Source organism: Schistocerca gregaria, chromosome 3, assembly GCF_023897955.1.
Source record: "Schistocerca gregaria isolate iqSchGreg1 chromosome 3, iqSchGreg1.2, whole genome shotgun sequence".
NCBI classification, from domain to species: Eukaryota; Metazoa; Arthropoda; class Insecta; order Orthoptera; family Acrididae; genus Schistocerca; species Schistocerca gregaria.
In genome coordinates, this window is record NC_064922.1 from 885,264,346 (window position 1) to 885,277,410 (window position 13,065).

At 41.5% G+C, this 13,065-nt stretch overlaps 1 protein-coding gene across 3 annotated transcripts in view; it reads right to left on the bottom strand.

The window, feature by feature from the left end:
- The window catches only part of LOC126355072 (tuftelin-interacting protein 11), a 146,741-nt gene that overhangs the window by 15,698 nt on the left and 117,978 nt on the right, over positions 1–13,065 (bottom strand). For all 3 annotated transcript variants that reach the window (XM_050005244.1, XM_050005245.1, XM_050005246.1), the window contains 2 exons: positions 1,165–1,361; positions 671–892 (listed from right to left, as the gene is read on the bottom strand). In XM_050005244.1, coding sequence (XP_049861201.1) covers positions 671–892; positions 1,165–1,361 — 419 coding nt within the window. The remainder of the gene's footprint in view (positions 1–670; positions 893–1,164; positions 1,362–13,065) is intronic.

Sequence of the window (13,065 nt, forward strand, 5' to 3'; positions counted from 1 at the left end):
AACAGAAAAAAGATGTTGGAAATGTTCTGATTTCTTCACTTGGCACTCCATTTCCTAGTGTCCACAGCTCCACTCACTATCTACAAATGACAATACGTAAACTCAAATAGCAACAGTGAACTACCAATTAAAAAAATGACAATCGATAAATAAACACACTGATTGGAATACTAACACTGCAAAACAAAAACACTATGAACTTATGCACCAACCTAATGCGCGCTCATTTTCAACATTTAGAAGTATGATGTCTAATAGAGGTTATTTAATTCCTTTTTTAAAACAAAAGAAAATATTCACAATTTAGGGTATCCCAGCAAATGTCATTGTGAAGTCTAACATTCAACCACATTACTCTACGGTCCAGCGCTTACTGGAAGTCCTATGATACTATACCCTTCAACCTTTGTAGATAATGTCACTATCATGGATGAGAATAAAAAGAAAAAGGTTAAACTTGGTGCCATGACTCAGAGTTCTCCACATAACATAGTGCAGCAAATGAAAGATTAGGCAGCTATGTACTGCTAGGTCTCCTAATCTGATAGACCAATGCTACATGTTAAAATCATGCTGCCATGATTAAAACAGGACAGCCTTGCATTAAGTATCCTCATGTTACTGCTATTTTAATATTTTTATGAAAGGAAACTGTATAAAATCAACTCACCATACTGCTGCTGTTGTGGATTGATAGTCATTTCTTGTAGTGCTAACTGCAATTTTGGCAGTATATTATGCACTAGGAAAGCTTCCATATCACCACGAGGAAAAACTGCATTCCAGGACTGCAGCATCAACCTTGCAGAATGATCTGAAGGATGCCAATTTACTAATGCTTTGCTCAGCTTACTACGAATGACAGGGAACACAGTAGAATCCATACGGTGCCCTGCAGCAAAAATAAAAGGAATATAATATCTCTAACACAATAAAATGATGAGTGAATATTTAAGCATCACTATACACAAATTTCTTTAAACAAGAAAGAGAATTCAAACCCTTTTCAAAACTGCATTAAAAGTGAAAGATACTCATTTTTCATTAACTAAAGAAATAAAATTACTGTACTATTTTAAGAGAAGGTGAGTTAGCAGTAAAACTGAAAAGTACAGTAAGTGTACCTGTATCGTGATCCAGTTATATCAATGTGAACTTACATACCAAGCAATGGCAGCCATGGATGTATCCATGCATGTATAGGGACAGTATCAGTAACAGGATTCCATTCTTCCACTTCCCGTTGAATACGAGGCAAAACTAGCTGCTCTCTGATATTTTCCAAGACCCAAGTTGGCAACAGTGGCAGCCAAAGTTCCAGGAGATTGATGACAGGTTCACAGTCTCGACAATTCCACGTGCTGTCAACAAAGTATTCACAATGAAAGAACAAGAAATACATAATTGCTTACATGAGCATTGAAAAAGTCAACAAATTTAAAGATCAACAATTAACACTAATGTGGCAGACTTTTATTATACTGAATAACAATAGCTCCCAAAAAAACAAAATTCATTAATGTATGTCCACCACGCACTGACTACATATGAACAGCACTTGGGGAAAAACTACCTGGGACGTACAGTTCTGAAAATTCTCTCTGTAAGGTGAATTAGATTTAGCTGAAACACAACTGGCATCAAACTGCTTGCTGCAGCACGTTACTTGTTAATCCAGTGCCTCAGGAATGAAAGTTGATCTATTTATTTAACAGGTCACCATTTTACAACATTTAGCATCATAAAATTGTAATCTAATATCAGCTAAAAAAATTAGCTGAAGTAAAAATAAAGTTACCTTCAGGAGGTGCAATTTTTAGAACCCCCCCCCTCCTCAAAAAAAAATTAAATAAAATAAAAATAAAACACACACAAAGTAGAGTCTAACTACTGGAACTTCTGGGAGGAAGAAAAGGATTGATAGAGGAAAGCTGGAAAAAGAGGTGGAAGGGGCAAGGCATGGGGGTAAGAAGGGGCGAGGTAGGGGCGGGGGGGGGGGGGGGGGGGGGGGCTGCTGCTCACAAAGACTGGGAAGTAGTCCACCTACTACCAGGATGGGTGAAGGCAAACAGCAAGCTATAGATTGAGTATGATGTCAATGATAGCACACTGATAAACACTGTGTCAGCTTCAGTTCAGAGAGGAAAGAAAAACATATAGTGAGAAGTAAGAGAGAGAGGGAGAGGGGAAACTTTAATTTATCTGGTCATAATACCTCATTGGATGTTAACCTCCATCTCAAAGAGGCTTCCATTCTAATCTCAGAATACATCAAACCAATGAAGAAACTATAGTACCTACACTTCAATTACTGACTCCCCTCTCACATAACAAATGCCCACTTTCCTAAATCCTAGATGTCCAATTGCAAATGTATTTTACTCAACACCAATTCCCAACATATATATCACTAATCTTTCTCAGGCGTTCTTCTCCTTTAACATCACGAATGTTCCAGATAAAACCTTAGTGGCTGCTACACCCAAGGGCCATTCGTTCCTCCCACCCAGCATTAATTTCCCAAAATTGCAAAATTAAGAACATGTTCTCCAACACACCCATCTCATAATCTCAATCTCCTGTACTTTAGTTATGCCAGCACAATCCACTCCGTTGTCCTAAGAGGTAAAATTTCATTATTCACTCATTCTTTAATCATTTATTTTCTCCTGTCCTTTCACACACACACACACACACACACACACACACACACACACAGAGAGAGAGAGAGAGAGAGAGAGAGAGAGAGAGAGAGAGAGAGTTATCCCCAGCTCTTCCACACTATTTTTGTGTTTCTTCCTATTCCTTAGCTGCATTACTTTTGCATCACAAGTTTATGGGCTTTAAGCTGTCATTTTCTCTTTACACTATACTTCGACAATTTCCCTTGATACCTTCATGATGTCTCAAGTGCTCACTTCGTTTCCTGCTACACAGACTCTAACCAAACTTAATAAGTAACTTAAACTTTTTCACATTTTGGCATAGTCTTTTAGTTGGTTTGGAATTTCTTTTGATTGCTTTACGATTTTGGCAGCAACTGCTAGGATACCACATGGCATGTTGTATTCACAGTTTGGTTGGAGTCCAGAGACTAATGAAATCTGCACTTAACATGTGACAAAGCTTCACATGGCAAAAGAAGATCCATGACAGCAGCACTGCTGCCAGGTTTCCTCCACAGACTTCAAACTGCTGCTGTAAGACTGACTAGCTGCCCAAGACTTTGCCATAGAACCATAAACAGAACTTTGTTAAATGACTGGTCAGAGTTGTCATGTGAAGCAGCTGCACTAAGTTCACTGTAACTGCTGGGGATCTTATCTTGCTGTATTGACCACAGGAAAGTTGTTGAAATATTGTGGAAAGAGTAAATGACAACTTAGCTGAAAAAAAAAAGAAACTTGTAAATCAGCCAACAAAGCCTGAAGAATCACGCATTATTATTTTCGCTTTTCCATTTCTCTTTTAATCAACATTTATTTCTCACCCTGTTTCTTCTAGCATCTATGATAGAGTCTTCGCCAATGAGCTCTCTTGACCACATATACTTCGTCCTTCATCTTTTATGTCTCTTTTCAGTAACAAGGTGCATCACACTCCACTCAGTCTCAATGAACCCCTTGTTTTTCCCTTTTTCCCAGCAAATCTTTCTTTTTTTTAAAAAAAAAAAAAAGAAGAAGAAGGAGGAGGAGGAGGAGGAGGAAAAGAAGAAGAAGAACACACAGTCTAACAGTCCAAAAGCTAGGACCACTACTTTCAACTTACAAGTATTTCTGCTAACACTACTAAAAATTGCACCTACTGAAGGTAAGTGCTGGTCAACCTCTCTAAACTTTTAACAAATGTATTACGAGTGACACATGGATGTACCAAATGGAAGTTAGTTGTAATAAATGACATGCATACAACTCGTTCCAATATTAAGTGAAGAGTCTATAAATCTCAGCCATGTGCCAAGACAGGCACTGCTGTTAACACATGAAAGTAATATTTTGCCAGCCTGTGTTAAATTCAATGGATGAGGCATGTATTTTCAGGAGTATAAGTTGAATAAGGAATAATGGGAGCAATTTATCTTTACTATTATATTCACTTCCTTGCTACCTCCACTACATTACCTCTGAAGTAGTGGTATTTTCAGGTCAATTACTTCACAATTTTTGAATCGAAGTAGTTTCCTGCCACTTTATTCAAGGTGCGAACTTCTATATAATAAACTGGCCATTGCAAAAGGAACTAAGACTAGTGTTTAAAATCTGGTTAAAGATGAAATGGTTAGAAACAGAGCCCTATTCGAGATAGGGAAAGAATTGGCCATGCTCTTTCAAATAATCCTTTTTGGCATTAGCTTTAGGCAGTCCATGTTGTCTTCTTACAAATAATAGTAATTTTATATGATGAGATTATAGTAATGACCATAACTACAGATTTTCAAATTAACAGTAGTTAACACCCTACATAGAAAAAGTGAATAACTAGTGCTGAACAGCTCTGCAGATAAGTTTGAAAGAAAGATTTTACAGATGTGGTGCTGGAGGTCGCTTACCTTTTCCAAATGTGCCTTTCAAATAATACTAATAATTTCTAAATAAGTTTTTCCAATGTTAACACATACATGTCATACAGGAAATTGAATTAGAAATCATTTTATCTGCAACACAGAGGACCCAAAAATAATGCATTTAGCTGCCATCAATAGCAAAAACACAAAGCCTGGTCACTGAGCATTCTGTGACAAACAAAAATTTGCTTTGAAACATGAGTTGCTTCTCATTATTCAAGATAAGACTCTGCAGTCAATACCTACCACGCACACTGAAAATACACTTTCTTTAGCAAATAACCACTTATTGATGTGATAATGTAATGTACTAACTGAAATGAAAAAGAAAAGGGCAGTGGATAGACAAACAAACAATTACTGCAGCATTAGGTGAGGGAGGGAGAAGGCGCACAAGGGGAAGGAAGGTGACTGGGAGGAAGGAGAAAGGAAGGAGTAAGGCATGATGAGTCAACATCTGAGGGATGGGTATGAGAATTAGGAGAGGGGAGTTGGCAGGGAAGGAACGATAAAGGTCGGGGACAGGGTTTCAAGCTGGAAAAGAGCCAGAATTTAGCCAGTGTTATGAGGAAGGTAGCATTAAGGATGAGGCAACAGGGTCAGGACTAGGGGAATGGGAGGATCAGGAGAACAAGGGGGGGGAGGACAGGACGGGGGGGGGGGGGGGGAGTTCAGTAAAAGGAAAATTGTTGCAAGGAGGGGAAGGATTAGGAGGAAAGGGAGAATTAGTAGCAAGGAGGGGTTAGTAGCAAGGAGGGGTTAGTAGGAGGGAGGGAAGGGAGGGCCAGGAGGGAGGGTAGGAAGGCCAGGAGAGAGGGTAGGAAGGCCAGGAGAGAGGGTAGGAAGGCCAGGAGAGAGGGTAGGAAGGCCAGGAGAGAGGGTAGGAAGGCCAGGAGAGAGGGTAGGAAGGCCAGGAGAGAGGGTAGGAAGGCCAGGAGAGAGGGTAGGAAGGCCAGGAGAGAGGGTAGGAAGGCCAGGAGAGAGGGTAGGAAGGCCAGGAGAGAGGGTAGGAAGGCCAGGAGAGAGGGTAGGAAGGCCAGGAGAGAGGGTAGGAAGGCCAGGAGAGAGGGTAGGAAGGCCAGGAGAGAGGGTAGGAAGGCCAGGAGAGAGGGTAGGAAGGCCAGGAGAGAGGGTAGGAAGGCCAGGAGAGAGGGTAGGAAGGCCAGGAGAGAGGGTAGGAAGAAAGGAAGGGTCAGGAGGGAGGGTAGGAAGAAAGGAAGGGTCAGGAGGGAGGGAAGGAAGAAAGGAAGGGTCAGGAGGGAGGGAAGGAAGAAAGGAAGGGTCAGGAGGGAGGGAAGGAAGAAAGGAAGGGTCAGGAGGGAGGGAAGGAAGAAAGGAAGGGTCAGGAGGGAGGGAAGGAAGAAAGGAAGGGTCAGGAGGGAGGGAAGGAAGAAAGGAAGGGTCAGGAGGGAGGGAAGGAAGAAAGGAAGGGTCAGGAGGGAGGGAAGGAAGAAAGGAAGGGTCAGGAGGGAGGGAAGGAAGAAAGGAAGGGTCAGGAGAGAGGGAAGGAAGAAAGGAAGGGTCAGGAGGGAGGGAAGGAAGAAAGGAAGGGTTAGGAGGGAAGGAAGACCAGGAGGAAGGGGAGGGAGGGAAGGAAGACAAGGGTGGAGGGGAGGGATGTCAGGAGAGGGGAGGGGTGGTCAAGAGGGAGAAGAGGTCAAGAGGGAGGGGAGGTCAAGAGGGAGGGGAGGTCAAAAGGGAGGGGAGGTCAAGAGGGAGGGGAGGTCAAGAGGGAGGGGAGGTCAAAAGGGAGGGGAGGTCAAAAGGGAGGGGAGGTCAAAAGGGAGGGGAGGTCAAAAGGGAGGGGAGGTCAAAAGGGAGGGGAGGTCAAAAGGGAGGGGAGGTCAAAAGGGAGGGGAGGTCAAAAGGGAGGGGAGGTCAAAAGGGAGGGGAGGTCAAAAGGGAGGGGAGTTAGGAGCAAACGGGGTTAGGACGAAAGGCAAGTTAGGAGGAGGGAAAGCTGATGGCTCATTCTTGTACATGTATACATGAGGTTAGTGTGGTCTGACAAAGGAGAACATATCTGAGTGAATGAATGAAGGAAGGAGATTAGGTTTTAATATTCCACATGTACGATTACTAGAGATACACCAGAATCTTGGAAAAGGAGAGAAAGATGGAGAGAACATTGGCCAAGCGTTTTTAAGGAGCTATTCTGGGATTCACTTTCAATCGTTTGAATAAACTACTGAAAACCTGAATGTGTTGCAATTGCCTCCTATGGGAACACACAGCCATCAATATCATAATGTATGGGCACCTAACCACTGCTCAATTCTATAAGATAGTGGCTACATATCCTTATACAAACAATTCTACATCATGAAACTTCCTGGCAGATTAAAACTGTGTGCCCGACCGAGACTCGAACTCGGGACCTTTGCCTTTCGCGGGCAAGTGCTCTACCAACTGAGCTACCGAAGCACGACTCACGTCCGGTACTCACAGCTTTACTTCTGCCAGTATCCGTCTCCTACCTTCCAAACTTTATCTCATTCTGGAAACATCCCCCAGGCTGTGGCTAAGCCATGTCTCCGCAGTATCCTTTCTTTCAGGAGTGCTAGTTCTGCAAGGTTCGCAGAAGAGCTTCTGTAAAGTTTGGATGGTAGGAGACGGATACTGGCAGAAGTAAAGCTGTGAGTACCAGACGTGAGTCGTGCTTCGGTAGCTCAGTTGGTAGAGCACTTGCCCGCGAAAGGCAAAGGTCCCGAGTTCGAGTCTCGGTCGGGCACACAGTTTTAATCTGCCAGGAAGTTTCATATCAGCGCACACTCCGCTACAGAGTGAAAATCTCATTCTGAATTCTACATCATACCACAATTTATTTTGTTTTCTATCAATTTCAAATAGTACAATAAAAATACTTATAGCACCTGAAACTTGAAGCAGATTGATAACAATGACGATGATTGTGGTGGTGGTGGTGGTGGTGGTGGTGGTAAGTTTAGCACATGAATTAATTAAGTTTGCTGCTAGACATTAAATTTTCTTATAAAAGTATCAAGGCACAAAAAATTATATAGTTCCACGTGCTCATAACACACATTGTCAGATGGAGGGTGGATGATGATGATGGTTTGTGGGGCACTCAACATCATGATCATCAGCACCCATGGAGGATGGAGTCTTCAAAGACAGTGACACGAATTTTGACAAGAAATTCTTGAGTAGTTCAACGATTAGCGTATGAGGAAAACAGTTGTTCTAATAAAGTGGTAGGGACTGACATTTTTGTCCTCTCTTGAAGTAGGACCTTTTGTAACTATATGCAGCGCAGCTTTCTGATAGTATCCATGCAGATACCTAATATTTAGTTAGTTATTATGCGATTGTTCTGTGTGTTATATGTGCTCCATAATGATAGTAAGAGGTATTTTATCTACAGAATGAAAGTGTTGGGTGTCATGATAAGTGCGTAAAAATAAATCTCAAATTCATAAACGATGAAGATCAGTGGCAGTGTTGTACATGTGCCAAACTTTTAGTAAAAATCAATTTAAAGGATTCCCTAACAATAAATGAAAAGGAAATAAATATAGTAAAAGAAGATCTAGCAGCAATAAGTTCTGAACATGGAGAACTCTTGATGACACACAAAATATTAACAGAAAAACTATCTGCTGAATGCTTCATTGTATGCATTCTTAAGGTTCTTTTGGCATCACAGATCACAGGAAGAAGATATTAATGCACTAAAAGAGGAATTAGCTACAACACATTACGAATATGAAGACCACATGAAGAAATTCAAAGTGTGTGTGTCTATATATATATATATATATATATATTCACTTTTGAAGGCCAGACATACCAACAATTAAAGGGAACAGCCATGGGTACCAGGATGGCCCCCTTGTATGCCAACCTATTTATGGGTCGCTTAGAGGAAGCCTTCTTCGTTACCCAAGCCTGCCAACCCAAAGTTTGGTACAGATTTATTGATGCCATCTTCATGATCTGGACTCACAGTGAAGAACAACTCCAGAATTTCCTCTCCAACCTCAACTCCTTTGGTTCCATCAGATTCACCTGGTCCTACTCCAAATCCCATGCCACTTTCCTTGACGTTGACCTCCATCTGTCCAATGGCCAGCTTCACACATCCGTCCACATCAAACCCACCAACAAGCAACAGTACCTCCATTATGACAGCTGCCACCCATACCATATCAAACGGTCCCTTCCCTACAGCCTAGGCCTTCGTGGCAAATGAATCTGCTCCAGACCTGAATCCCTGGACCATTACACCAACAACCTGAAAACAGCTTTCGCATCCTGCAACTACCCTCCCGACCTGGTACAGAAGCAGATAACCAGAGCCACTTCCTCATCCCCTCAAACCCAGAACCTCTCACAGAAGAACCCCAAAAGTGCCCCACTTGTGACAGGATACTTCCCGGGACTGGATTAGACTCTGAATGTGGCTCTCCAGCAGGGATACGACTTCCTAAAATCCTGCCCCAAAATGAGATCCATCCTTCGTGAAATCCTCCCCACTCCACCAAGAGTGTCTTTCCGCCGTCCACCTAACCTTCATAACCTCTTGGTTCATCCCTATGAAATCCCCAAACCACCTTCCCTACCCTCTGGCTCCTACCCTTGCAACCGCCCCCGGTGAAAAACCTGTCCTATGCACCCTCCCACCACCACCTACTCCAGTCCTGTAACCCGGAAGGTGTACACGATCAAAGGCAGAGCCACGTGTGAAAGCACCCACGTGATTTACCAACTGACCTGCCTACACTGTGACGCTTTCTGTGTGGGAATGACCAGCAACAAATTGCCCATTCGCATGAATGGACACAGGCAGACAGTGTTTGTTGGTAATGAGGATCACCCTGTGGCTAAACATGCCTAGGTGCAAAGAGTATATGGTAGATTACGGAAAAAGGGAAGATGAATACAAAGTGAAACTACTTGTACAAACGAAAAGAGAAAGTAAGATGATAGAGAAGATTTAGAAATGCAACAGAGGCAATAACAAACGTAATTGTTGGGTTCAAATTAATGATGATGTAAATAAAATAGAAAAAAACTTCCACATGGGAAAAATATATTCCCTTTTCCTTCCCTCTTTCCTGACGAAGCAGCCGCCGGTTGGGAAAGCTCGTAATTCTGTGTATGTGTTTGTGTGTTTTGTTCATTGTGCCAGTCTGCCGGCGCTTTCCCGCTTGCTAAGTCTTGGAATCTTTGTTTTTAATATATTTTTCCCATGTGGAAGTTTCTTTCTATTTTATTTACATCATGACAACAGAAAGTGGGCAACACACAACCAATGTACTGTGTTCATGATGTGACTAAAAACGTTGATATTAAAAAAACTCCTTACTCTAAACAAGGATTCTAGTGCTTCAAATAACACCACCAACAAGAAAAATGTGTATCACCAGCAACAAAAAGCCAAGGTAAACATATTGTCACAAAAGCAGCATAGACACTGACTGTAGTATTAATAATGACAACAATGAACACTTTTATAAACAACAGGAAACTAAATTGCTGGCTAAAGACATCACAATTCAAACAAAAATCTATGATTTAATAAATACAATGTGGACAGTCACGGCAAGAAATTAACTAGTGTAGTAAATGACATAAATAGCAACACTGCACACTGCAGCTACTGGAACCCCAAAACTGGGAGCAAAAACGAGCCCTCTCCAAGAAGATATCAGTCAAACAAAAGTAATGTCGCAAGAAACTATGTTATGTATTTAAGTGGTTCAAATTATGCGGCATATAATGAACCAGTCACCTGTATTAAAAATATAAAAATGTTCTTAGAACATAAGCAATCAAAAGGTTCAGTTGTTGTTACAATACCCCATAGATGCAATTTAACTTCAAGTTCATGTGTCAACAGAGAACTACACTAGACAAATACCCGTATATTCTTCTTTGTTCACAGTATGAGTCATCACACAGTACAAATGCTTCCTGTAAAAAATACTGGGTCCTGATTGCTTAGAGAGAAAAAAATGCTAATTACTTGTCCTCCTGCAAGTCAACATTCACAGTATTAGGAACACATTATTGGATAAAATGTAATGCATTGTGTGTCTCAGAACACTGGCTTATATAAAATCTAGAAGATTTCTTCATACCTAATGAGTACATTCTGGCAGCTATACTGTGTAGAAATGGGAAGAAAAATGTGGGTAGGGGTTGCAATGTCTACCTGACAATACACACCATTTTCTAAAATAAATTTATGCTCATACTCCTCTCCATTAAATGGAGACAGTTTGTATACAGATCTCCAAATGGCGATGTAGCTTTTATTTGGGGGAGGGGGCGGGGGGGGGGGGGGGGGGGGGGGAGATTTGACAAATGATAAAAATTTTAAAACTCAAAACAAATACAGTATATGACATTTCAACATATAGAGTTGTCTGACTCAGATGAGTCCAGCCCTAAAACGTTTTTAAACCTATTCAGGTCATTAAATTTATATTGTATTAATAATAGCCCAACAAGTGGGAATGCCTCTTTTGGACAAAATTATAGCTGATTTCTCACGGAACTTATATGCTGTTAGAATACCTGATGAATTTTTTGCAGATCATGATCCACCACTCCTCACGTACCATTATGCACAGTCAGATAATAACTGTGTGACTGCAAATACGAAGCCAGGCATGACATGTGTTTAGGTCAGATGTTATTCACAGATTGCCTGAGAAATGCAAACTGTGACTTTACTTACGAAAATGATGTAGACAAACCAACTGTTGAAACTCTATTAATTTCTTTAAGACACACACTATGTGCTCAAAAGTATCTGGACACCTGGCTGAAAATGCCTTACAAGTTCATGGCGCCCTCCATCAGTAATGCTGGAATTCAATATGGTGTTGGCCCACACTTAGCCTTGACGGCAGCTTCCACTCATGCAGGCATACTTTCAATCAGGTGCTGGAAGGTTTCTTCGGGAATGGCAGCCCATTCTTCACAGAATGCTGCACTGATGAGAGGAATCGATGTCAGTTGGTTTCCAAAACATCCCAAAGGTGTTCTATAGCAATCAGGTCAGGATTCTGTGCATGCCAGTCCATTACAGGGCTGTTATTGTCATGTAACCACTCTGCTAAAGGCTGTGCTTTATGAACAGGTGCTCAATCGTGTTGAAAGATGCTATCGCCATTCCCAGATTGCTATTCAATAGTGGGAAGCAAGAAGGTGCTTAAAACATCAAAGTAGGCCTGTGCTGTGATAGTGCCATGTAAAACAACAAGGGGTGTATGAAAAACACAACACCATAACACCACCGGCCCCAAATTTTACTGTTGGCACTACACACGCTGGCAGATGACGTTCACCGGACATTCGCCATACCCACACAATGCCATCAGATTGCCACATTGTGTACCATGATTTGTCACTCCACACAACGTTTTTTTACTGTTCAATCGTCCAATGTTTACGCTCCTTACACCAAGTGAGGCACTGTTTGGCATTTACCAGCATGATGTGTGGCTTATGAGCAGCCACTCGACCACGAAAGCCAAGTTTTCTCACCTCTTGCCTAACTGTCATAGTACCACGAAAGCCAAGTTTTCTCACCTCTTGCCTAACTGTCATAGTACTTGCAGTGGATCCTGATACAGTTTGGAATTCATGTGTGATGGTCTGGATAGTTGTCTGCCTGTTACACATTACGACACTCTTCAACTGTCGGTCTCTGTCAGTCAACAGATGAGGTCTGAGTGTAAGCTTTTGTGCTGTACACATCACTTCAAGTTTCCACTTCACTACCTCATCAGAAACAGTGGACCTAGGGATGTTTAGGAGAGTGGAAATCTCGCGTACAGACATATGACACAAGTGACACCCAATCACCTGACCACGTTTGAAGTAGATGAGTTCCACGGAACCCCCATCCTGCTCTCTCGCGATGTCCAATGTCTACTGAGGTCGCTGATACGGAGAACCTGGCAGTAGGTGGCAGCACAATGCAACTAATATGAAAAACGTATGTTTTCAAGGGTGTCCGGATACTTTTGATCACATAGTGTATATTGATTTACGGTACTCTTGTTCCCCACTGAAAAGAAACAGTTCTAAACCAAACAGAAAAGGTGAAAAGCTTAACTGATACACTGATAATGTTGCTAGCATCACAAAAATTTCACTTTACAATATGTATAAAATTAATTACAAATGTGGCACAGAGCTGTACGAAATTTTTCATAAAGTTTACATAAAAGAAATACAAAAAAATATAAAATTTAAGTTAAACTTGCCAAAATAGTTGCCCATGAAAATTACACAGGAGGAGCTCTGCCAAAGACTGGAAAAGTTTTATTTTATTTTTCGACTTTAGCATACCTGCTCTTAATTCTGATGATTGCCTTTTTGTAATGTAGTTCTATTATTTTCTCAAAATTTCACACTGATGAAGACATCCTTAGAGGTGTTGTAACCTAGATCAGTGTACGAAAAAGTTGTTTGGAACCAGTTGGCTGTATAATTCTTACATTGAATTTAATATATGGTTGCTG